Source organism: Oxyura jamaicensis, chromosome Z (assembly GCF_011077185.1).
Source record: "Oxyura jamaicensis isolate SHBP4307 breed ruddy duck chromosome Z, BPBGC_Ojam_1.0, whole genome shotgun sequence".
NCBI lineage: Eukaryota > Metazoa > Chordata > Aves > Anseriformes > Anatidae > Oxyura > Oxyura jamaicensis.
The window spans coordinates 27,599,833-27,626,744 of NC_048926.1; the positions used below are offsets into that span (position 1 = coordinate 27,599,833).

General features: G+C 39.2%; 1 protein-coding gene across 1 annotated transcript in view; it reads left to right on the forward strand.

Annotated features, from left to right (window-relative positions):
* MRPS27 (mitochondrial ribosomal protein S27) overlaps positions 1 to 23,464 on the forward strand; it is a 45,445-nt gene extending 21,981 nt beyond the window's left edge. Inside the window, exons 5-11 of the mRNA XM_035309723.1 lie at positions 8,419 to 8,533; positions 9,045 to 9,123; positions 10,402 to 10,517; positions 13,067 to 13,169; positions 15,999 to 16,141; positions 19,608 to 19,763; positions 23,056 to 23,464. Coding sequence (XP_035165614.1) covers positions 8,419 to 8,533; positions 9,045 to 9,123; positions 10,402 to 10,517; positions 13,067 to 13,169; positions 15,999 to 16,141; positions 19,608 to 19,763; positions 23,056 to 23,295 — 952 coding nt within the window. The 3' untranslated portion in view covers positions 23,296 to 23,464. The remainder of the gene's footprint in view (positions 1 to 8,418; positions 8,534 to 9,044; positions 9,124 to 10,401; positions 10,518 to 13,066; positions 13,170 to 15,998; positions 16,142 to 19,607; positions 19,764 to 23,055) is intronic.
* Positions 23,465 to 26,912: the final 3,448 nt, after the last annotated feature.

The window sequence follows — 26,912 nt, forward strand, 5'->3', positions numbered from 1 at the left end:
AGCTTTCTGCTGAGAAGTAACTTGCTGGCAATGTTCAGTGAGGGATCTCTCTCTCACTCTCTGCATAGTTAACTAGGTACAAAAATAATTTCAGCAATTATAAATTACAAGTAGGCTTTCACAAACACTTCATTTTGAAAAATGTGTCTATTTGATAACTTGCATACCAAGTTTCAGGGAGGCTGAAAGTTAGTTGAAGTAATGACAGGCATAGCTGGGCTAGTAAAATGGTAGCAATCTGACCAGTACTTTACTTACGCATATGCCGTTTCTTACAGCTATTGTGTTAACCAGTTTTCAGATAAATTAGTAAAGATTACAACAAAATTTTGTTGAGCTTTAGCACAGAAAGTTTTAACATGACACACTTAGAAATTGCTGAGGTTCAAAATTTTCCTCAAAGTAAGAAATCTACTGTGTTTTACAGCTCTTAATATCTGTGTTTTTCTATGCCTGGATACCAAGAAAAGATATAATTAATGCAAGTGTTGGCTTTATGTTAGACTTCATTATAGTTGCATGGGGACAAGGAAAAGCACTAGAGAGTATCTTACCAGAATCACTATAGCAACAGCTCACCCCATCATTCTCCATGTTTTCCTCAGCCTATGATACTCTCTATTCAATCACTGGATTATTAATGGCATTTATATTGAAAATGAGCTGTTTTAACTGTAAAAGCCTGGGAATATTTTTAAGAGAGAAAAAATCCTAGAAGCTGTCTCCTTTATAGTCAGTAGCTGGGGAAAAGTTGAGCTTTTTGTTACTGTTACAAGAAGACTTCTCCAGTTTATTATTAACTGCTGCTCCTCAAGTGAATTTCAGTGGTGTGATGGGAGTAGTATGGATACTTCATGAGACTGAGAAGAAAATCCGTTTTTCCAAAAGCACTGGGAGAGGTGGAATGTGATGGATTACAAGACACTCTGTTATCTTCAGAGGAGGAGGAAATGAACAACACTATATTAAAGCATCTGCTTGTTCTGTTTCTTTTGTTGGGGTTGTATCTCTAAGAAACAAGAAGCAGAACAAATCTCACATGCTGTCCACCTCATCATTCCCTCTTGGTCATAAAAGGAATAAAGCAAAAATAGGGATTACTTGCTTCATAGTTCATGTTTGCGGTAAAACTTCTGATTTTTGGTAAAGTGACCTTGTTTTATTTTCTGCATGAAACTAAACTGGATACCACCACCTTTTCTCAGCAGTAGTATTTATACTGCCACAATGTTCTTTTCTTTACCAGTCACCTTGGGGATCCTGAAGTGGTCAATTTTAGTTAGCTTCAGTGAAACTGGCTGGCAACCTTCCCTTTAACTTGACTTGTTTAAGCATTATGCTTTAAGCATAGAAACCATGTTTATACTGGAATTTTAAATATTAACACATTTAGTTTCTAGCTAGACAAGGCCCATAACTGATGTCCTGTTTTGTCAGATTGTGGTATAGGGAGCACATTCATACAAGAGTGATACCAAAGAAAACCTGGCTTGTGCTGGAAACAAGTGTTCTTCTGTGAAGTGAACTTCCACTGCTGTCCTCCTTTTTAAAAAACATGTTTAGCAACCCAGAACAGTTTTCCTAGGGACAGAGTGCCCTGAGATGTTGTCCTGAGTATATTGTTTGAGCCTGGGCTATGGCCTTCACTTTTTCACTCTGTTATGAGCTAATTAGTATAAAGTTTCGAGGAATTCAAAGCAAGCCTGTAGGATACTGAGTCTGATAAAGTTGTTTGAAGGAGTTTTCCTCTCTGCACTTTGCAGATGATTCTAGAGGGATTCTGGGTTGCCTGATGTAACCGAATGGCAGGAGACTGGAAGAACTGCTCCGCTCCAGTTCTGCTAACATTCACTGCCAGTGGAGGGAAGGACAGATAAATAATTCAGGTAATTTTCAGAGCTGATAAATAGCTTGAGTCTTTGCTGCAGGCTCTGGATCTGTTGCTGTTACTTCTTTTGTGGTGATTCTTCTCTGTGTTTAGGTACAAGTAAAGCATTTCTTTTGTGCTACAGTAAACTCCTTCTCCAGTCGTATATTATTATGAAATCTATAGCATATCTCTAGGGCTTTATGACTATTTGCTTTTTTTCTCTTTAATGTATTTATGTTGTTCTCTGTAGCTTAATCACAAGAGTGCCTTAAATCCATCAAGAGGAAGAAGATTATTTACTGATGCAGTGCTGGAGGTTGATAACAATGGGCAGATACACTTTTTCTATGAGAGATTCAGCTTCCATTTGTTAATTAAGAATTGTCTGTCAAAAAAGCAGTTTGGTCAGTAAAGGGCAGACAAGATCCTAGCCACCATATGGTTGATTGATGTGCGTGGTAGTCATTGTTAAAAGCAGACTTTACAAAGCTGAGCTTTTTGTACAGTAGGGTAGTTTTGAGCAATGCAACAAGTGTGTTGACACGACTGAGCGGTGAATTCTGTCCGTTCAGTCATTAGGAGAGGGTGATGACCAGAGCAATATCCCTAGACTTTCTAAAGTACGGTATATATTTCTACCAAAAGTATATGACTTCGTATATAACAGTATGTAACAGTTTGGGTGCCTTTACCAAGCAAAAGGGTTAAGAAACAAAGAAAACTGTTTGTAACATTGGTATAGACAGAAATAAAAGATGAATGTGGTATAACTGGAAAGCAAGACTAGAAATGAAAAGCATTCTTGGAGTCTTAATCTTTGAATTGTTCTTCTGTACTATAGTTTCTCCTTATCTAAAATGTGATCATTTAGACCTGTTTTGAGGCTGCATTCATCAGTGGTGTTAGAGCTCTGTGCAACTCCTGAACAAAAGACGCTACATAAGAACTATGCATTCATATGGGGGTAGAGCGCGCCTGATTTAGAAAAATTAATTTTAAAGCTGAAGCGATCGAGAGCTAATTTAGTTTAAAATCAAAGATTGGGGAAGGTCAACAGAAGTTGTAACAAAATAAGGGTTGAACATGGGCTTTCTTTAGGGAGTCTGCAAGCTGCTTTTCTTTTTGTGTAAGAGCATAATTCTGTCTCACAGGATTAGACTATCCCCCATTATAGTTGATTTATATATTTTTTTAAACCTCTCCTGTTGCTGCTTTTGATAGAAAGTGTCCATAGGCTTTCTATAAGTATATAGATATCGATTATCTAGATAAAAATACTTATGCTACATATACTGTTTGAGTTTATTTTACCACAAAAGGAAAGTTTTTGCTTGAGTTGGCAGTTAATGTATGCAGTATTTCCTATAGGACTGATATGATTATATACGATTTTTTTAAAAGGGGACATACAAAGAAAGGTTTAGGCCCAGAGTCAGGTAAAGAAGAGATAGAAAACTGGTTACTTTCATGTATAAGAGGAAATTTCAATCAACAAAGATTTTTTTCAGGGCTGTTGTCTTTGACACTGACACATGAGCAATGCCTCTGAGTCCATTTAAAATGCAGAGGATTTTTCCCAAGGCCCGTGGCTTGAAATGACAAACAAAGGGAGAATTCTGGGTGACGTTTCCTTAGCCTTCCAGTTTCCAAGCTAAGCCCGCCTGGAATCCACTTGATCATTATGCGCTGTAGCTAAAAAAAATGTGCCTGGGAAGAAAAAAACATGGCATTGCCAAGGAGCTTCACAGCCCTGTATGACTTGTGTAAAATGTGGAGTGGCTTTGGATTCTTTCCACTGAGAGTGCTTCTTCCTGGCTCTCAGAGACATTTTGTAGGGCATTTATTTGTTCTAAGTCTCCTTACATTTTGCTTCCAGAGATTTTAGAACCTTAAGTGAATGAGAAGACATCTGGCACTCTCCTGATTAAAGCAAACCAACATGAGAACTTCTATTTCTCTCTAGTTCTAAAAGAAGTAAGAGAGATCTGGAGTCTAGATGGATTAAATTAAATGCAGTGATTATCACAAGGAAGGTTCCTTCCTTCCTGGAGTAGAACCTACAAGCACTATGTGAATCTTATGGGTTTTAACTCTGAGGTAGGCAGACTAACACATCTAAACTATCTATATATTAGAAATAATGAAAGAATGGAGACTACTCAGTGTCTTCCTGTTTCAATTTTTCTAGATCCTTTTAATATGGCAAAAGACAGTAACACATTTGTAACACATAAAAGCATTATTATATAAGAGATTTTATTTAGGGAACTGGTTTTGTTAATGGAAATGAAAAATGAGTAAAGCAAAATACAAATGAAGTTTAGAACGTCTTGGAGAGATCTGGAGACCTAAGAGATCATATACAGTTGTGTGTACCGTATGTGTAGATTATAACAAAATACTTTATTGTTAGGTCAGACAATGCTGGAGAAGGGAAAGGACCCTTAATATGTTTCACAGATGTGAGAAAAAACTGTGCATTGCACAAGGATGGCCTCTGACAGTACCAGGAGTTGAATACATACACTTAGGAAAGGCGTGGAGTACAAGAAGGGTACTTCTCAGCTTAGCAAAGAATTAGAACAGATCTGCTGAGCTGGCTTTCCCTGCGTTTAGCAGAGCTGTTTCTGGTACTATACCTCAGCAGCAGCTGCTATGTAATCCAGCACATTTTTCTTTGCAATCTTCTTCATTTGTGTCTATCCCCAAAATCAATGAACAAACATTTCACCAAATCTAGGGAAGGGGGTGCAATGTGGCTCCTTAGTGCTTCTCTTTGCTCTCTCAATGTGGCCGTATTATTTCCCTTGAAAATATGAAGTATGAGAAAGCAGCACTAGAGTGCATCACCGCTTGATGGCACCAAACAAATTTGAAAGACCATTAAGATAAAGGAAAAAAAGCTGGGAAGTAACTCAGCTTTTCTGCAGTGTGGGAGAGCACTAATAGGTCATGCTTGCTGGTTTAGTAAAGCCCTCTGTAAGGCACTCTCAGCATCTGATAAACTTTACCGTTGTTCAGTTTCTTTTACACAGCATGAATACTTCAGCACTGCTGTAAATACTCATCAGTGGGGCCTTTTGCAGGGAATTAGTAAACTAGGAATGCATTCTTAGTCTGATATGCAGGTCAGTTTGTGGGCGAGTGTGCACTCTTGCTTGCCTAAAAATGTTCTGTTTGCCTTGTACTAAGGCTGTATGCTCATTGTATCTCTTCCATATTATAATAGTAATCATTTTAGAGGTACAAAATAATGAAAATCAAGTTTCTGGACTGGAACCTTGAATAATTTTCCCAAATAAGGGTAATTCTAGTACAATTTCACTGTGTACTATTACATTCACAATGTCCTTGGTACTGCAGTTGCTGTTTGTCTTCTTCCTGTTCTCTGTGGGGACAGAGGTTTTCAGGTCAGTGACAATGAGGATCACCATGTCGATTATTCAGCTGTTAACATTAAAGTGTAGCAACAGTGAGCTCCCCTAATACTATTACAGTTGTTTCTCCTTGTCTCTTCTCAATCCATTATAAGAATCTTGTTCTTCTCAGGTTTTTATTAGTTCTCAGAAAAATGAGTTTCAGCAGCAGACATCTGCAAGATAACCTCCTGGTCTTTCTATTAAACACACAGCAATTGCTAGAGGCTTCCTTTATTTAATTCAGTCTGAATCTTCTGCTTTCTGTAATTTTAGCTTCCTTCTGTCTTTTCATCTGTCTCTGAACATATTGCTTTGCTTAATTATATCCTGTTTTGTGTTTCATGGAGAAGGAGGAAGACATTAATGCTTGTCAAAATGACCAGCAATCTCCTCCTTTCTCTGATTCCGTTTCAAATAAAAATGTCTGCCACAACATTTGGTTAGTTTACCTAGGTTAGCTGTAAAAACAGATACTCTATTGGCTTCTTTTCTCAGCTAGCAGAAGAGAGACTGAGCTCATCCCAGCATTATATGGATCAGAAACAATTAAAGATGAAGTGTTTCTGTTTAACTTCCAATTCTCCTTCTACCACATCACGGATTAATGGAATTGTGTAGTGCCGAGGGAATGTATGTGTGCACATGTATTGGATTCGTGTTGACATGGAGACAGAGCATTTTTGGCACTAGTTCCCTCTCTTCATTCCTATGTAACTCTTTTGTAATGAATTATTAGAATTAACTAGAAAACTCTTCGGCTGAGAAGCTCTTTGCTTTTTGAGTAGTACCCAGTACATTGCAGATGTAGTCCAAGAATAAGGATCTTAACAGTAACATGCAGTAATTACTTGACAAGTAATGATAGTAATGATAGATGCTGTGATTGTGTGCATGTGTGTGTATGAACAAGCACCCACTCCCTTCCAGCTCATGTGAAGACTTCTTTAAAGAGTTTGTACAATACCTGCCTGAATTCTGTGCATATCATTGCCAGAAACTCGTGGTGACCGAGGATCAGTTTCATCATGTTTTTTAGAGTTCATCACATCCCTCTTAGACCTTTTACTGTCCAAGTGCAATTTAACTCGGGAACCTAGAAGCCTTTCCCATTATGGTAGGCTGTAGCACTCCCAAGGTGCATGAGATGCTGAGTGCTCTCTCTCACTCTGGTATACTCAAGGGAATAAATAATGCATTTGCTTAAAGGTGAATACTCAAACCCATTACTTTTTTTTTTTTTTTTTAATGTTTTCTTCCCTCCTGTGTAACAAATTTGTAGAAAAGATGCCAAAGATTCTATCAAAGGAAAGGCATAAGTCTTTGAGAGCATCAGTGTTATGTTTTCGTAAGATTGTTTTTTCCACTTTTGAAACAATATTAACCATTTAATGAAGCAACTTTAAAAGCTGCTGGTGGCTTTGTTGCTGGGTACTGGTGTTGCACTCTGACCCATCTTAAATGGCTGGTGAAACCGTCTGTAGCAATTAGATAATTGTTTCATCAAAATATGATTAAATTCAAGTGCCTGTAATTGATGCTTCCTGTAAGCATTATTGAAACAGGACTTTAATGAAAGCAAATATATATTCTTGCTGTTCCCAATATTTGAATTCCAGAGGGAAGAAAATGGAAAGCAATTAGAGCAAGAAAATGGATGTTCATAATTTAATATTCAAAGCATGCTTTTCTTTTTCTGTTAAATTCTAATTTAAGGGAGAAGTTTTATGTGCTGCTTAAAGAGTAGTATATTTAGACTTAATGTAGTTGTATAGCTCTGCTTTTGGCACTGAAGTCCTCTGGATGCTGAACACTCTAATGCTTTTCCAAGCTTGGCGATCTATGTAGCCCCTAGCCATGGGATACAATATGCAGAGATTCACTGGGGGGGGAAAAGAGAGTTGGTGGCCACGTTAATCTGATAAATGTTCTGGAAAGCATGCTCACTCAGATGGAAGAGCCAACCCTGCTTCTAAATGGTGCTGCAGCTTGGCTTGAGGCTGCAAGCATCTGCACATGAGCCCAGCTCAGTCATCTACGTTTTCTACAGGAAGTGGCACTTAGCTCTGTACTGGGTACTGAGCCTGTTTTTCATGCATACAATTAGAACTGAGAAAGGTTGCATATATCTATTGATGCTGGGGTGTGAAATTCAGCACAGGATCAGGGCAGCAGCTCCTACCATTGGACTCTTAATTGCTTTTTGAGTCTTTGCCAAAGATAAAGCTCCATATGCTTTTAGTCACTTATTTTCCAAATACAAAGCAAAGTGTGTATGGCTAAAGAAGGACAAAACAAAAGAGGCTGAACTTCAAGTATTTAATTTTACAAATTGGTTAAGCAGTAGAGTAGGTTGCCTAGGAACAGTGCTGAAGCCATGACATCAGGTGTCTCAGAGCTAATTAAAAAAATGTCCGTGAGGAACAACGCTAGTGCAGCTGATGCAGGGGGCAGGGGAAGGGTCTCCAGCAGAGTTTCCCAGTGTGTGAGGCATACCTCACTGATGAATCATTTGTAAATACAAATGAAGCCTGCAGCAGTCTGAGGAGGCAGTGAATTCTTAAGTGTTTCAAGAGAAGCATCAGTTAAAGTGTTTGGGAGATACCAGACTATACAGTCTCTGATGGTTCAAAGGCAGCAGTATTTTGATGTAATTCTGACACTTTCTGATGTTGTAAGTCATGGAGCAGTGTTGCTTGTTGAAGAGGCCAGCAACAATACAATGTTATATAATGTGAAGGGCAAGGTTAAAGAGTACTACAGTGTTTATAGCAATCTCAGCCGCCTTTATAAATTATACCAAGCTATTATTATATCATATTCATCAAGGGAAAAGCAGTAGGCTTTCTGGAAAGTGAGTTTAAAATATTTTGCATTTGTGAAAAGGTCAGATTTTCTCATCCTACACACTATTAAAGTATATCAGAGTTTTGTTTCTTTTACTGAAAGGGCTATCTAGTGCTCTTTGGAGAGCAATAATTGACTGACTGTAAAGTCAAATACAGATTTATGTATGAGATCATGAAGGGCAAAGGTACTGAAACACAATCTGTTGCTTGTAGATTTTTTTTTTTTTTTTTTTTCCTGTGAGAAAAGAGTAATGTTGTCACCTGGACTTTCATTATCCTTTAGGTTTCGGCATAGTCCAAATTGCTGGTACTTGAGAGATTGGACCATCCACAGTTGGATCAGACAGTGCTTAAAATATGGTGCACAAGACAAAGCCTTATACACATTAAAAAACAAGGTAAGTTTCTACAAGGAAAAGCCATGACTATATTTGATCAGGTCTTTGAGGCAAGTGTGGCCTACCTGGAATTTGTATTACAGCCAGGTATGGATATTGCAGTTTTTATGTTCAGATATTTCATTGGCAAAACAAAAATTGATGTTTGACCTGAATTTCAGCTAAAGCTGAAAATTTCAGCTTTTATGTCCCTTTTCTTCTCTTGAAGGTTTTTGTTTTTAAATAGTGCTGGCATCAAAACATGCTAAATACAGGAGGGACATAAAAATCCCAATAGGCAGTGCCTCTCCTGGTCCCAAAGACCCAGATAAAATGTAAAACAAATCCAGTACATTGAAAGATAATAGGCCCACATCACAGGAGCAGAGTTAATAAGCTTAAATTGCCTGACTAACTGTCATACTGCACCAGTGTGAAATGCCATGGTTCTGATCTTTCTCATACCTGCAATACTATGCTTTGGAAGATTTGAACAGCAAATTTTCACATTCATTTTTTGCTTTCTCTTCAGGTTCAGTATGGAATTTTCCCAGATAATTTTACGTTCAATATTTTGTTGGATTATTTTTTAAAGCAGAAGAAATACGAAGGTAAGAATATATATAGCCAGTCTGCATCCCCAAATGGGTGCTATTAAATCTGCAGAGCCTTTCTTTGAATTAAGAACTTCTAGCCATATTTTCTCTGAAGTCACTTTGAAACCACACTTTCTTTCCTTATATAAACTACTTTTCTACATATTTATATATCCCTCTTGTGGGGTTCTTATTCATTGTATAATTTTGAAATATGCAATTCAGAGTATTTCTACCATGATTAATCCCATTCCAAATGTAAGCTATCTTCTCCAACTTTCAGTATTCCAACTTACATGTTAACATTATCTTTGAATTTACTAGTGAGAATTGGTATGTTGTAAACCATTCAAAAATCTACACATCTAATCTGAGCTGTTTGTCTAGACTTCTATCTGTCACTGAGGAGAGGCAGCTGTGTTGAATGGCCATGTTGAGGTGCCTTTCACTGTTGACTGTTAAAGTGCTGAGATGAAAAATCCTCTCATGTTTGATGACAAATATTTAAGGTTTTCATTTCACTGCAGGTTTTCTGGTACTGTAGACTTGCAGTGAGCTTTTCTTTGCATAAACCTGCAAAACAAACAAATGCCAGGGAAATAGAGTCGTAGAAGGACTTGTCTGTAGCTTTTGTCATGAAAGTATTGCTAAGTGGCAAGTTAATACATATACTCATTTTATTTTGAGAGGCCCCCATCTGTGAATTCCTCATTATTCCATCCATATTTCTTTTCTCTGACAGGCTCAAGGCCTTCTATTTAACAAACTGTCCTTTCTGACAGAGAGTGTCACTTCAACTCCCTGTGGAGCTTCTCAAGAGCACTGTTTGCTGAATACAGTGAATGCTATGGGTGATCTGTGACAACATTTCTTCTCCATTGTACTATACTGTCACCTTAAGGGCAATTAATTTAAGCCAGCTTTCTCTTGTTTGTAATCAAAACACAAGAACAAAGTAATTTTTAATTTTTAAAAAAATCTTAATGATTGAAGGGCTGAGCAAAGAAGAGACAATTGAAGTCAGAAAGCATTGAGTAAGATGAGTTTAGAAAGCTTCTTTGTTGTTGTCTTATGTAATTCAATCAATTTGTCCTTCTCCTTCTCATAGCATGTTAGTATAACCCAAATGGGTAAGACTAATTTTCTACTGCTAGTCATAAGAAATCTTTAACTTCCTCCGTAACTACTTCAAAATGTACTGCAACAGTAAAGCATCAGTGAGCATCAGTGGGTTCAAAAGAAAGGAGATGTGAAAATTTCCACTTACTAATTATGTGTCTGTTTCCTCCATAGATGCTCTGTCAGTAGTAACAGAGATCATGCTGCAAGAAAGTTTTGATGAATTCTCAACACAGCTTCTTTCTCTTTATGTTTTATACCAGTACCTGGAGACCAAGTCTGAACATACGGTAAGCTGACCACACTCAAAATGATACTCAGATACTGTTTCCAAGTATTGTTTCTCAGATATTGTTTCCAAGTCAGCTCGGCATTCAGTTGTGAATATATTTATTTACCCTAAGTTTGCCTAAAAATTGAGGTGCTCCAAGTTTTTTCATTGTTTTTAAAACTACAGAAGAAAGAAAAAAAAAAAAAACATAAGATGAAAGCCAGCAAATAACTTGTCGTCACTTTTAGTTGCTCCTTTCTCTGAAAGGGAAAGTGTGTCAGGATTTTTAGATGTGGTGTATGTCCACTTCAAGGTGATGAAGTGACATCTCACTTGAGTTCAAAGAGGGCTCCATCAGTTAACACACAAAAAAATGTATTACATATTACACTGGACACTGTTAAAGGTGAGTATAATTTACCATTATAATTTGGTAAAGTTGATGCTGCAGAAGTACAAAAGATTTCCACTAGGAATTTCACTACCCCATTTGGCTTTGTTTATGTTGATTTTGGAAATATTTAAAACTAAAATCTCTCCTGTCTTCAGACTGGGTTAGGCTTTCCTATTCATACCTGTCTTGCTTAAGGCCAACATGATAATTCAGGCTTTTGGAAGTGGCACTGTTCTACCTTCTCATCCATAAAAAGTACTAGAAACCTCCCCTTGTCTTACATAAAACATATTCCAAAATGTTAAGGCCAGTGCCTTAAGATTTTAATCAGTTGGCTTGTAATTTCAGTTTGCACTATAGAAAACATGTGCATTTGGTCTTCTCCATTCCTCAAGTATACTTGATCACTTATATATGAAAAGCAGAGGGACTAATACCTGTTTTTCTCATTGTGTTTGTCTATGTTTGTGTATCCTTACTGCAAAGACAGGCACTTGTCAATACATGTAATATGTTATGAAAGCTGAATATGCAATCAAGAGTGGTATTGACATACAACACATTTAAAAGACAAGCCTGTTTATACAGCTGTGATGTATCTAATAAGCATTTTGAAATAACCGCATCCAAGGCCTGCAATAAGCCATATTTTTATATGTATGCACCATACAGAGTACCATTCAACACCTTGTAATGCTCAGTACCATTTTTCTGTGGCTTATTTAGGAATGGATGTAAGCAGAAGATCCCCATTCCTTCTTTCCAAGGTGCATGACAAGTCAGCCAGTGTCCTGTTGCAGACAGGGCCTTGACCACCATAGTGAGGGTCCAGCAGCCTGACAAAATGTTTTGAATTTTGAGAAATGAATCATGGGCAATCTGACTATATTAGTCCCTAGCACAGGTGATTGAGAACTTACGTATTTCTGCTGCTGTAAGCACTGCTGAGCCAGACTGACTGGTCTTGGCTCTCCCCAGAAAGTATCCTCCTTGACTGTTGCAAACAATCAGTGTGATTGCCATCTTCCAATGCAAAGGCATTAATGTTAAGTGCTTTCAGTTTCTCCAGCTCTTGAAGCCAAATGGGACAGTTCCCAAAAGAAAGTAGACCTATAAAGCCCCATTTTTCCAGTTTCATTTGATTTTCCTGTAACATTCACCAGGAATGCTGAATACAGCAAGAAACAGACATATCACCTTGAATGCCTTCCCTGGGTCAGACAAATACTTTGTGTGGTTGTTAGGTGATGGAGTTTTATGTTGGATGATTATATGCAAATTCACATAGCACCTGAAGGGAGACACAAAAACTGCCACACCTTGAAAAGACATCTCCTTGCATTAAACCAGGGAATTTCTTTTCAGAAAGTTTCTGCCTTTCACTAGCGGTATTTGTTCCAGGTCTTAAGGTAATAACGAGGTGTTTAAAGTACCCTGCAACAAAATCTGTGTATTATAGAAGCAGACTTCCTCCAATCTACTGTCTTTTATGTCTTCCCCATTTTCTTCAGAACGGGAGTTGTTCAGCTTCTTTCATTTCCTGAGAAGAGATGTGTATCCTTGAAGTCTCTACTTCTCTGGCCTTGTATTGTACTGTCCCACAGCAAAGTAAAATTACACACCACTCTTGTGGTTTTAATGTCCTTTCTTATTGGGTCTCCTTCTCTAGCTTTCACTGGTGGACGGACCTATCACTGAGACTTGAAGCAGCCTGTAGCAGCATATTCTCTCTGCATTTTCTACTCTAGTGTAGAATAGTAGAGAATGCATCTTACCACATACTTAAAAGGAAAGACTGCTCCAGTACGGAAGCCATGTAGTTTTGTTTTCAGCAGTGTAAGCCTGAAGTGAGTGTTGGGCATACAGGTCACTGGCAGTGCTTGGCCAGTGTAAATCAACATAATCCTTTATCTCTAAGGAAACACAATGGATGACTTCCATTCAAAAGATCCTCACATTTTATTGTCTTTTGGAAACAGGTGTTCTTTATTATAAATATACTGTTCTTCATGTTACGTGTACTGTAACTGAACACTGGACATGTTAAATGATTCTGGACTTTCATAGTAAGATATGATGAAGGCCATGTGCTGCCTTTGGTTACTGCAGTATTTTTCTTTGTGTTTGTCAAGGAACATGTACTTAGTTTACATCTTAGTTTACATTATTTGCAGTGGGAAGAGGAGAAAAATCTCGGTGCATCACTACTGCTTACAGGACTAAAGCAAACAAGCACTGTGGGATTTAGCTCCCAGCTGTATGGTTATGCATTTCTTGGTAAGTTTTACTTCCCTCACAGTTATTATTTTTCCCTCTTATTGTCATTGGATGAAATAAATTTGTGCCCTTGGTTTATTAAAATGTATTCAATGGAAAGACTAAGGAAAAGGCAGAAAGAGTGGAAGAAACAGTTTCAGAGTTAAGACTGAATGAAGGAAAACATTCTTAGAGAGCAGTAGGGTTGGTTTGTGTGTGGACCAACACGTTTTCCTGATAAAATCTCACAAGACAGTTCTGTAGAACAAATGTACGGTAATAGACAATGTGTTCTTTTTCTAGTTAGAGTTTATGAACTTCTTAAAATAATCTTTACACACCAAGAATTAGAGAGACCTCACCCTGAAAAACACTATGTTTAGAACATTTACTACTCACTGTAATGTTAAAGTTTCTGTTGTGAACAGCAGATAGCAGCACCTTTATCCTATATCTTTTAAGAAGCTTTCACCAATAATGATATGCTGTATTATTTAGAGAGCAGTTAGATCAGAGTACATCCAGAACAGGAGGGAAGGGGGTTAGGAGGTGGGGAAAAAAGGATAAGCAATTCTTGAATTTCCTGCAACCTTTATGAGAGTGTAGTCTAGAAGGGTTTTGTCTTTCTCTGTAAAATGATTATTTAATTGAGCGTAATCAATTAATTTAAAATTTTTCATTATGCAATTGTTCCATTACAGCATTATATTTTATTCTAGAATTTATTCGGGGTAATAAGAAGAGGACACATTCTTAAAATGTGACCTCAAAATACAATGGATAGTGACAGAGTTAGGATGCTGATTCTGATTTATCATGACTGTAAAATTAAAACCTCGTTTTCATTGAAAAAAAGAGGATAAACATTAAAATTAATTGGAAACCTGCATTTTAGTGGACCTGTTTGTTATCAAGTGGAGATACTGATACAGATAGGGACTTTGCTGTACAATTGGCATTCAGTTTGGTATAGGTTTTGTGTCATAAGGATTGGTTGAGTAGAGTCTGTATTTCACAAATGTACTCACTGTTTATGAGCAGTAGTACTTGTTCCATGACACTGACATTCAGTAGATCAAAAGCTATTTGCTGTTATGTCACATATTCTACAGTCTTGCCAGCACTAATGGAACCGACCTCTGAAAGAGTGAAAGATGTCTTGAGGCACAGAGTGGCCTAAAGCACCTTAGCTATTTTAATTTGTCCATAGTCCGTAAGCTTTGTGCAGTTGGTACATTGCTTTTCCTAAAGTATTCTTTTCCCTGTGGAGAAGCGTAAGGTGTGTTTTCACAGTTTTGCATCCTTAGACCCAGAGTTTAAATTCAAGTGAGACTTGGATGGATAACTCTCATAAGCTACACTGACGTGTGTGTTTTTTTAACGTTGACAATGACAAAATCAAGAGCTTAAGAGTGACAGTCATAGCCCATTAGTACTCACCAACTCGAACATCATGTACATTTTCCCCATTATGTAGAACAGAAGTTTTGTAGTCTTTACTGTCACCATCAGAAGAAAAGCTAGGTTGTCAGTGGTGCTGTGCATCATAGGTCCTGCTAGAGTTGTGAAGACCTTGGTGCGCAGGGTGCTCCAAATTGAGAACCAGAATTTCATTTTTGCAGGTCTCCCATCTTTTCTTTAAGGAAGTTCCAACTAGAAATAAGAATACTGAGTTATACAGTTAAGTAGAGCATGTGCTTTAAGTCTCATATGATCTGACCTTGGTACATGTGTGAGCAGACCGTAAACACCCTGGGTGTGAGTCCTGCCTCTCACATTTAGCACACACATGCTGCACAGTGAGTCCATGAACGCAAAACAATTATTTGTCTGAGATCTTTGTGGTTTTACTGTGCTAGGCAGTTGAACATCACAACTGCTCTCTCACTCCCCCTCCTCAGATGAGGAGGGGAAGAAGTAAAGGAAAGAACAGCTCATGGGTTGAGATAAGGATGATTTAATTAAAGAGAAAAAATATATATATATATTATTAAGGAAATATTATTATTAATTAAACAATTCAACTAAAGGGAAAAAAGGGAAAGGGGAAGAGGGAGGGGGAAAGGGAGTAACTAAACAAAACAAGTAAAGGCTATGTGGAAGTGCAGAGGAAAAGAAATTACTCTCTACTTCCCACAAATGAGCGATGCTTGACCACGTCCTTGAAGCAGGGCCTCAACGCACGTAGCCGGTGTTCAGGAGGAGGATAGATGTTTTCGCAAAGAGAGCCCATCCCTCCCCTCTTCTTCCTTTTTCCACCTTTTATTGCTGAGTGTGACATCACATGGCATGGAATATCCCTTTGGTTGGTTTAGGTCAGCTGCCCTGCTGATGTTTCTTTCCCACTTTTTGCCCACCCCCTAGGAGGGTCAGAGAGAGTCCTGATGCTGTGCCAGCACTTCTCAGCAGCAGACACAACACTGGTGTGATCCCACTGCTGTTCTAGCTACAAGTGCAGAGCGCAGCACTGTATGGGCTGCTGCAGGGAAAGGTAACATCCCAGCCAGACCCAGTACAGATCTTCAGATATCCTTCTCAGAAATGCTGACGCTGTGCTAGACAACCAGGAAGCCTGGCCATTTCCCCACTTTTCTGTATGGGCAAAATGAGGGGGAGAAAATGGGGAGGAACAATAAGCAAACAGGAATAAATGGGTGACAGTCCTGAAGCTGGTAAAAAGAAGGCACTTCAACAAAACAAGAAAACAATTCTGTCACAGCAGCTTTGTATCTTGTATGTACCACAGAAGCCTGGAAACTTGCTTTCACTTATAGAACAGAACCAATCCTTACAGATTACCTTAGGTCTCAAATGTTCAATTACTAAACTTAAAATATTGTTTTATCACAGGGAAAGTGGAGTTGAATAAAGGTTTAAGAGCTGTTTACAACCTAATGCCGCTGATGTGGACACCTGGATACTTGAATAGAGCCTTGCAAGTGATGGAGAATGTAGCTTCATTGCCAGGAGACATCAAAATCTGCAAAGAAGCTGTAAGTCTGAAGACTATAACCTGTATAACATGACGAATTCCACACTAGCCAAACTTCAGTAAAACCTGTAAATTACTTGTCTTGCTAATGAGAAGATACTAGACCTTTACAAGCCTAGTAATATTTCAGAGGTCTCTGGAAGACAGGAGGGGAAGTAACATTTAGAGCAGAAGCATGGCTTCAGTTAACAAGTCAGCGAAGATGTCTACTGGCATGTCCTTGGGAGAGAGTGTCTACTGTTGCCACAAGCCATTTATGTCTTAAGCCGCATTCCACCCCCCCGCCCCCCCCCCCCCCCCCAAGGTACTTTCCCAGCTCTCTCAGAGACATACTTGAAGATGAAACGTCACATCTTGTACCTCTCCTGGATAATCCCATGTGTCCTTTCATGTGGAATCACGTCCTGAGTGATACTAGTCCAGACACAGGGCAGGGTGATTTCTAGAAGGGTTGCAGTGCCTGTGATAGGGAAGATAAATGTATTTGGTCAGTTTGCAAGGTCAGCTCTTACAAATGGACTTCAGTATTAGGAGTGCTATGGGGCTTCACACTGCTCCTGGAACCAGCCATCTTAGGTGGAATAATTCAGGAAACTACATTGTGTGGTGCATAAAAACAGCACTGAAGGTCTTTCTGGTATTGGGAATGTCCCTTTTGCTAGCATCAGTACTAGGCTTACAGCCCCTATATTTCCCTTGATGTACAAGGGCCAGGTCACTGCTCAGCAGGTCCTCCTAATGCTCCATAGTCAGAAGCAGCTCTGTGTAATACTGGATAGGGCAGGGAAGGAAGCATCACATCTGAAACCCACACCATTTAGAGTTCTCTCTTTGGGTGTGGTTCAGCAATTTTCTTTTTTACTCCAAGACTGAAGATCTCAGCCTAATAAATTGGTGATTTTTTCTGCTTATAAAACTCAGGCAAATTAAGGAACTCCTCAGAGTTCTGGATTATAGGTGAACACCCTCATGATGAAAAAAGGTTGCATCTGTCTATCTAACATCACCAGCAACCAGGTACATCAAGTCTATGTAACGTCCTTTAGATCTGTGTTTGTACTGATACTGTAAAAATAGTAATCTCCAGTAATGTGCAGCAGTACTTTCTTTCCAGAAATGTTTTACTTTGTTCAGTGAGCAGCTTAAGCTGCGGGGTTTAATTACATCTGTCACTTAAGAATTTGCAAAATAAGGTTGTTGCTGATTACTCACTGTTGCTGCAAGTGTCTCTGTACAAATCCAGTAGAAGAATCCAAAAAGCAATAACGGTTAGAGCTACACAGGAACTTCCCTGAAGAGATTTGTGGCCTGATTTGGATTTTGGGTAGCAGTATAAAAACAATAGTGCAAGTCACACAAGTTTCACTAAGCTAAGGACCAAAAATGGGCCTTGATAATATCAAATATCTTGATATTATCAAAATAATTTTTCTCCAATGCATTTTTTTGTGACCACAATGCAGTAAGAAAGAAAAGGAAAATATTTTGAATTGCATCCTTATCTGGTATAAAGCAATTGCATTATATTGATTTGTATCATCTGTACTTTTCCACAAGAATGCTCATTAAGATCTTGCCATTAAAGATCTGTATAAGATATTTTTAATGATTATCTCCAACTGAAATGCAGTGTTCCCAAGGGTGAAGGACTAAGTACTGATCAGGTCAATACTGAGGTCAGTCAACACACACTGAAAGCAGATGTGGTGGGAAACAACCTCACATGCATCAACTCCTTTTTCCTGTATCTTGGGCTGCTTTTGGGCAAGCCTAAATTGACCATCATGCAATTCTTGTAAATCCTTTTCACAGCACTAGTAAATATGGGCCATGTTGCAAATTACTGTCGTTGCATGCCGGCACAATAGCAGGCGTGAGAAAGAGATACAACCCTGAGAAAGATACCACCCTGTTTTCACAACTTTGGTTCTTTTCCCAAATGTATTATGATCTTCTGGCTGAAGAAATTTCATTATCTAAATGAGAAGTTTTGGGATGAACTTTTTTTAGTTGCACACTTTTGTTGAAAACATTTTCAAGTGATTGGCCGTTCAGTATCAGTCACTTACTTTTTTTCTCAGGCTTTAAGCTTCCTTCTGTTCCTGACTAGCAGGGTGTCTCTTTTCTCTCAGCCATGACTATTGAGAGAGATAATTTCTGTTATTATCATAGCAAAATAACAAAACGACTATCTTAGTATTGTGCTATATTGTTTTAACTGTGAACAAGCAAGTTTTGGTAATTGTCTGAGAAACTCCAGATAAGAGTTTATGTATCTTCAAGCACACAGTCATGATTTCATTGATTATTTAATCCCGTTTCAGTATTGGTAGTTTATGGATTACATTTCAGTGCCAAGAATGTTATTTCAAGTAAAGCTAATTTTTATATTTTAGCATTATATATACTTACACTAGGAAAATGAAACCAGTAGGTATCAATAGTAGCCCTTTTGCTTGTGGAAAGTGTCGTAGATTCAAAGGTTACACTATTATTTCATTCAACTGATAAACATTAAGGATAAGGATTCAGAGAAGGGTAACAGCTCTTTAAGGGTAACAGCTCTTTACATTTGTAAGGGCTGAATTTTATAATGCAGGCAGCCTGTATTCTGTAATTTCAGTTACAGCAATCTTTGTAGTATCAAAACAGCAGCAGCATCCATATAGCAATTCCATCTTTTGTATCAATTATACATGAAGAAATAGTTTACCAAGTCCCTTAGTGATGCTAATGCATTCTTTTGATACAACTGCAGTTAGGAGAAGGTGGTTCTCTTGGTACCCCTCGAGGAAAAACATGAAGAGAACAAGGGTATCACAGAGATTAAAAACAAACATTTACCAACATACCATTACTATATATATACCAACATACATATTACTATATGCCCACATTTCCATTTTTCCTGTTAAATTACCCAGCTAATGACAGGGATGAATGTTCTTGTTGTTGAACAGGTAATTTCCCTTGTTTTCACCAAAGGGGAATCAAGATGATCTATTAAAGATGATACGCTTTGAACGTTTGATAGTAACATCTTATTTAGATGTACCTGTGATTGTATATAATGCTAGTGCTATAATCCCAGTGGCTACCATTTAGTATTAATATTTATGACTAGATATCAGGCTAAGAGCAGATGATAGTCTAATGCCTGAGATACCCACAAACATCTGGATCTGTACATCACCAGAGTCAGGGAGTTTTACTGTTGATGGAGGCTGACAGAGTTCTTCTGTTGCAGGGACTTTAAAATGCCCAGCCTCAAAAGTCCAAAATACAATACATAATTCTTCCAAGAATTAGTCCATTTGCTTTTAGAATTTGGTTTTCTCTTTATGATACAGAGCAGTCATCTTGAACTGTGGAGTAACTGACAAAGCTGTTTGTAGATTCAACAGCAGTATTACTCAGATTGTATTTCCAAACTGTTTATGCTAACACTGGCAAATGTGATTGTTCAGGTTGATGTTCTGGAGACAATTTTGCAGTCTGTCCTTGAAGCAAAACCTGGTCCAGAATCATCCGAAGAAACCAAGGAATTAGAAAAAAAGTCACAATGTGCAGAAACAGAAGAAACAGAGCAGTCTAAAGTACCTGAATATTACAGCCGATTCAAGGTAGGAGATTTTCGTTTATGTAAATATTCTAAGCTGTAATAGATCTCCATAGTAAATACTAGAAAATAAATACACTTACTATAACTAGTAGACTAGCACCCTTTCAGTGCATCAGGAGTCTACCTGGCATTTCTTAATCTATTGTCACCTTACATTTTCACTTACTTAAACAGGAAGCAACCTTCAAAAAAACAAGTGCTCAAGGCCACTTGCCTTTTGAATGTCTGCTGGGATTTTGTCTTCACTTTTCATACATCAGAGTGATAAATCCAAATGCTGTTTGCAAAAGTGGCCTGTCATTAGAGAGCCATTATCTGACCTTGTGTGGGTTCTTGTTCATTAAAGTAAATTGTACTGGGGTTGAGACAATACTGAAGTTATTGTCCATTTGTGTATGTTAGGGTTAGTAGGAAAGTTGCATCCTATACTCCCAGTCTGTGGAATTAAGTAAGGCTTTACTTTTATCTCTGGTTTGTCACACTGATGCTAACAGTAGAAAACACAAAACAGTTGTTCCTTAGGGCATAGCTATATGGTGATTTAATTTTATCTCATCATCTCATAGCTATATAACAAGCCCATTTTATGTGATCATTTCTGATTTGTGCTGTGGTAAAATTCAAATACCTCTAGGTTAGAGCTAATTTGGCCTGTAGTTCCAGGCTGTCATGGCCTTGAACAGGTCTGGATTAGGAGACATTTCTTTCAGAAAGGAAAGAGATTGGAACAGGTTGCCCAGGGAAGCGATGGCATCACCATCCCTGGGGGTGTTCAAGGAGGGGTTGGATGTGGTACTTAGGGACATGGTTTAGTGGGTGACATTGGTAGTAGGGTGATGGTTGAACCAGGTGATCTTGGAGGTCTTTTCCAACCCTAATGATCCTATGATTTGGTCCAGACATACAATTCCTGTTTCAAACTTTAGCTTGTTCAGCTTTTGTATGTGTTCCTGGACTTTGTCTAATACAGACCTTCAGAACAGCCATTTATAGAAGTACATTAAAAAACTGTGGCAGTGTGACTAACAACTGTGATGTGTGAGAGGCAGTATGTTCTTCACTTCCAAAAAGCAGGACTTGAGGGCATTTGTCTCTTTCCAGAAAAAGAGGGAAAAAAATAGACTTCAGAGCTGTAATTTAGACTGTGTGTCTGACACTGTCACTCATGTTGTAATTACCAGTTTTTAGATAGCATGAACTGAGGCCTACCACTCAGTACCGTGTTTCTGGGGTAATTCTTTCCATCAATATAAATGACCAGTGAGCAAGCATTTCATCACGTAAATGCTGGGGAGCACTGTCTCTGAAAGCAGTGTACCTCCTGTGAATGCAGAGCCCTGGAGACTGCTTATAAAAATTAGTGACTTTGCCATTTAAGAATGTGCCCTTCTGGTACCGGCAGGACAGAGAGACTGCTGCTTTCCTAAATTAGCTTCACTAATGTATTACAGCAGAGCAGGGAAGATTCCAGAGTTCAGTGGGTTCAGACCAGTAGTGGGTTCGAGAGAGGTCCCACTACTTTCCAGTTCATTGTAGTTCTTCTAGTTCAGTTGCATACTGCTTAGGTTTAGTGCATGAACCCCCTTTTCAGCACATCCTCAGTAGTGGGTAGCAGGGAGATTCTTAATGGTCTAAAATGGTTATCTTTAAACTGAACGTCTAAGCTCTAATCATGGGAGAAGTTGTCAGGAATTATGTTCCTTTCTCAAATCCAAACTGTACATTCTTCATGTTTGTCCCTAATGTACTATAAGCTTACTGATATTTCAACAAAATAGAGATGAATACACATAAATATTACTAAGTTTGCCTTTACTCCAGTAGCTTCAAAGACATTTTGTTTCCTTTTAATCTTTATCATAAAATCAAAAAGGCAACAGAGTCAAATGCCCAAGTCCCTCAGACATGTATAGCTACCACTTGAAGAGACTTTTATCTGTTGTCTGACCTGTTTAGACCGTCCACTGCATGGCAAAACAGCAAAGCCTTTGTAGTCAGTATTGGCTCGGATGGGAAGAAATGGAAAGGCATCTGAAGGGACACCCCAGTTTCGTTCTTGAGAACAAGGTATAACCTCAAGGCAAGAGCTGAGGGGCATTGCCTTTGCAGCTTACAGCAGTGGGAGTTGGAGTAAGAGGAATACTGCAGATCAGCTACACAGCATGGAAGCTTCCAGTGGTAACTGGGAGAGGAAGACCAGATATCTTCATGGACCCAGCACTGCCATTTTGTGTGGTGGTGAATTATCCCCACATCTTCTTTCAGCCATCTTTCAATACAAGTCAATAAGCTTTATTCAAAGGGCACATGAAAGAAGCATGGATGTACCTTTCTTTGGGATACCTACTTGCTTTAAACATTTCCACAAGTGCTTGGTTCAGTAAAACATTTTATTTAAAAGAACAATTGGGAAAGTGTGTTCCTATCTAATGAATGAGCCAAAGGGTAAAGAATCTGCCAGTGCCATGTCATCTTCCTCCCTCAGGAAACTCTTCTCTAGCTGACTGTGTATCTGCACTTTTAAGGCAATTAATCAGCTTGTTAGTGAGCCATCAGGCTAAAGATTCCAGAAAGCCAGAAATAGTATCACTGGATGATTCATCATCTTAAGTGAATTAATGTCTTTATGCTGCATGAAATCTAGGTAAGTAAAGCTCAAAAAGGAAATATTGCAGAGTTTCTTACTGAAGCTATGTTCTTAGTTACAGTGTAGAATATCCCTGGATAAATCCTACCTGCTTTAGATCTACTGTGCAGTCTGTGTAAACAAAGCAAAGCCTCAGATCACAGTTCCTGTTGGGAAGAAATCATGGGAGCTACTTAGTGTGCTCTAGAGTAAGAGAGCATTTAAAGTGATTTGCATCTGTTGAGAGGGATGTTAATGCAGGCAGTGTGGAGCAAATCGGTCAATGAGATAGGACCCAAAAAATAAGGTGTTTAGACTATATTTTTATAATTAACTGGTCAGCTGATCTTTGTTTACACCAGGTAACTGAACTTGGAAAAGTAAAGAGAATTTCACTGCTTAATGAAAATGAAACTTTATTGTTTCAGTTTTATTGCTTAGCAAAAGATTATTTTAGAGGTTAGTATTTCAAGGAGGGGGAAGAATTAGTACCTGCTGCCACAGTCAAAACTCTTAGCTAGGGTGAAATAGCTGGCCTGGATAGCACAGCTAATCATTAGATTCAAACAGCTATGTATTGGTTTTTATAGGGAAGTATTTTATCACTGGCTATTTTGTGACTGACTGTCTCTCTCCTTCTACCCCACCAAATCCCTTTTTGTGACAGGAGCTGTACTCTAAGCTGCATTCACTTGGCAAGGTTGAATCTGAAAGCCTGTTAACCCTGACCACCCAACTCGTTAAGGAAAAGCTGCCAGCATGTGAAGTGGAAGACATTGCAAAACATGAGCAGAAGCTAAAGGAGTGGGAGCAAGAAAAAGCACTTCTCATTGAGAGAGAAAGAGAGATGAGAGAGAAGGCTAAGCAGGAACTGGAAGCTAGGAAGCTAGCTGAAGCATCTGCTTAGTACTGGAACTCAAAGACTACCATAATGGTATGCATTCCTCTGTATGTGAACTGAAATGTTCACCATTATTATTTCACTTCAATCCTGCTGCAAGTGTGACTACTTACTATACGCAAATAAAGTAAATTCCTGTTTCCTGAAGTAAAGTATGTGTGGATAGAAATCATCACCCTGTTTACGATATATTTTTGTCCTTTTAATCAGCCAGATGGGGTAGGATGGAGACAGCACAAAGAAACAAAGGCATAAGAAGTGGCTTGCCTGTGATGAAAGGTGTAGAGGATAGAAGAAACAAAGGAAGAAGGAGGAATTTCAAACACAAGTTGTTTCAGCAGGGGTTTCTCACAGGAAAGAATGCCTTGGCTACTCCGAAATTCAGTCACTAAGAGGATTAATGTATATTGATTGCTTTTTTCTCTAGCCCACTTGGAAAATTCAGGGCACTATATGGAGCTGGAAGCCTACTTTAGACTCTGTTTAAAACTGCTTCTAAAGAGTTCTAGCCCAGGGAATTAGCACTTGCACAGGCACTCAGATGCGCCTATAAAAATGCTTCCCTGTGAGGAAGTTAGAAATTTCCGACTTCACTAGCGCTTCTCTGCTCCACTTTTAAGATCAGTAGAGAAACAAGTACAATCACTTCATCAAACACCACAGAGCCTCATTCTACAGTGCAGTTTCCTTTTATTTTCTGGGCACTCTCATGTTTTTTTTTGACCTAATTCCATTCTTCCCTCAGCTGCATACGCAATCCCATGCCCCGTTCTTTAGATTGGTAAAAACAATGTAGCTGTTCACATAGAGCACAAGAAAACAGCGAAAGAGAAAGGGTCTTGGGGTGCATCAGCATCCATCCGTGCTTACATTCCCTGTTGCCTCAGAATCTGATCAGGAAATGATTTTCTGCTGCTCCTGGCAAGGCAAGTTCCTTAAAAACAGGGAGACCCTAACAACAGCCCTTCTGTATCGCAGTTTGTTGTGGCAACAGTGGTGTCTTACTGTTAACATCTGATAAGTATTTCCAATTTTAACATGCACCTGTCTAGCCTTAAAGCTAGAAAACTCTCATCACACACTTACTGTTAGTCCAGTGAGAATGTGCTGCAAATCTGTGAAGTCAACTTGTTTTAAGTGTAAGAAAGCATCTTAACTGTCATCCACCAAATACTTTTCTTATTCCCAGTGAATACACTTGCAAAGTGATTGCTGTTTCACATCCAACACAGTAAGGTCCTTCACCCCATGTTGTAAACAAGTCCTACCTATGGTTTCTCCCACAGTGCAGTCTCCAGGTAAGGGGATGATTTTGTGACCTGACTAAACCAGCACTGGCCTTTCCCAGGCAATTTTTTTCTATCAAGTTTCCTGAAGTGTTTTTTTGTTTTTGTTTTTGTTTTTTCCTCTCTCTTGCTCTTAATTCTTTCTGATTGTCAGACAGCCTTAAGGGAAAGCAGGAGGTCAAACACACTCCTAAGAACAATTTCATTACAAGTGTGGCTTCAGAGAGATTTCTAGTCTAGACACAGAAGACTGAAGCGTCCCTCCCTTGCCTATGTATTTCGGTTTTTCAGTTTCAGAACAGGTTTGTACATCCAAACGTTCACAATTGCTGCTGCATCCTCCAATTTCTTTTGCCAACTTCTTGCTTACAGGCACCACTACTCCCTTCTGGGATCTCCTCCACACTACCTCAGTTTGAAGACCCTCTGTGCTGCCACATTGCCTGTAGACATCTCAGCTGCTGATTCTGTGCTGATGAGGCACTATTTGGCTAGGGCACAGTGGGCACTGCCACATTTCTCCTCCTTTCTCATTAGCATCTGTTTCTTGGCAGCACAAGGAGCCTGCTTTTGGTCCCACCTTCACCCTCCCTCACCCTGCTCAGTGGATATGCCAGACTGCTAATGCTAATTGAGCTACAGCAAGCTGCTGGCTGCTGCATCCCCCACTCCCTTGCAGAGCACGCTTTGCTTCCCTCACAACTAACCCCCCTTACCATTCATTTAGATCTAACTGCTATAGCAACAGAAAAAAAAAATACTCCTCCTAAGCTCTGAGTAACCTGGTAATTAATATTATAGGCTGCCTGCTTTTTTCACTCTTAAGTGCACTGTAGGTTTGAATGCTTTCAGCACAACCTGAAGCCAAAACTCGTAACTGTAGATACAGCCTTTCGTCCAGGCATAAGCTTTAAACAAATTGGACAGCAACAGTTCTGTGCCACATTGTTCTCCAGGAAAGACCTTTCTGCACTGTGAGTAAACAAGCTATTCTGCACTGGAGCTCAATCTGCTCCCATGTGTGCTCTGCCCTTGGGAGAGGGGAGTTTCCCTGCTAAATGCGTTGTAGGCAGTAGAGGAGGAGGTTGCTGCAGCCAGACAAAAGTCACCAAACCCAAGATCCATGGCAGTGAGTCTAAACCATTTGTAGCTTAAGGAACCAGATGTTTTGCCTCCTCATTTCCATTCCCTCAGTATCAACCTGAGCAAGAAACCACTCCTGACACTTCTACCAGCCTCACGCCAGAGCCACTCTTCCCTCCCCTGCATGCCCCAGCCAGGTATTTCTCTACAGTCCAGCAGTCTCCAACTTCCCTGCTTCTCCCCATCCCAGGTCTAACCACCATCTCACCACTAACTGGTTTCTGCCAAACTGATGTTTTCTCACCAAGCAAATTCTCACATTTTCCACTAACCTACCTGTACTCAATTGAATTTGCCTTTTGCTAGCTTTCCCTGCTTCCCAGCTTCCCTTCTGATCTCCCCCGTGATCCTCTCCATGCTCCTCCAATATCTCATGTCTGTTTCTCCCCCAGGAGCCCTCTCTTTGTCTCCCCTATCTCAGACAGCACTGCACCCCGGGCTCTGTAGGCTGCACCCCAGGGCACCCAATTCTCAGGCACCTTTTTCAGACCCCTGCTCACTCAGGAAGATGGAAACAAAAATTAGCTGACGCTTGGGAGGGGGAGGAACCCTCGTTTTTCGTGTTCTCTCTTGCCAGCTAGCTTTAAGCCAGGTGAACAATGGAACAGGGCAAATTGTGAGACAAGGGCACTCGAAGACCATTTGGGATCACTGCTCCGCAGGCAGCTGCTCAGCTTCTCAAGGGAGATACCACCACAAATGCAACAGCATGAAAAATGAACAGAATAGCAACTGAACTTGCCTTCCCCTACTTTTCTCCTTCCCACTGCAGGAAAAGTAGTATAGAATTGACTTCCACCCCAGCTCCACTTCATAAATCACATTGCACATACACCTGTTTTTCAGCTGTTTCCTAGGGTAAGCTTAACAAGAAGATTGAATAATTCTGTCCAATTTTGTCATGAATTGTATCACAAAAGTGACTCAGGACATTCTGCAATCTCAGATCTCCGTCTGTCTCACAGCAAACTGGAAAGTTGCGTTTGTTTTGTCTTTCAGTAAGCCAGTAGCATTCATGTTTGCCTTAATTCTCAACAATGATTAAGAATTAACAATAGCACTGCTAGTAGTAAATACAGTCTTTAACAATATTATGATTAATGTCAGGTCTATTTTATTTATCTCGAACCACCTTTTTTTTTTTTTTTTTTTCAGTCTAATTTTTAACAGATCCTTGATTTCTTCTGTCCTGGC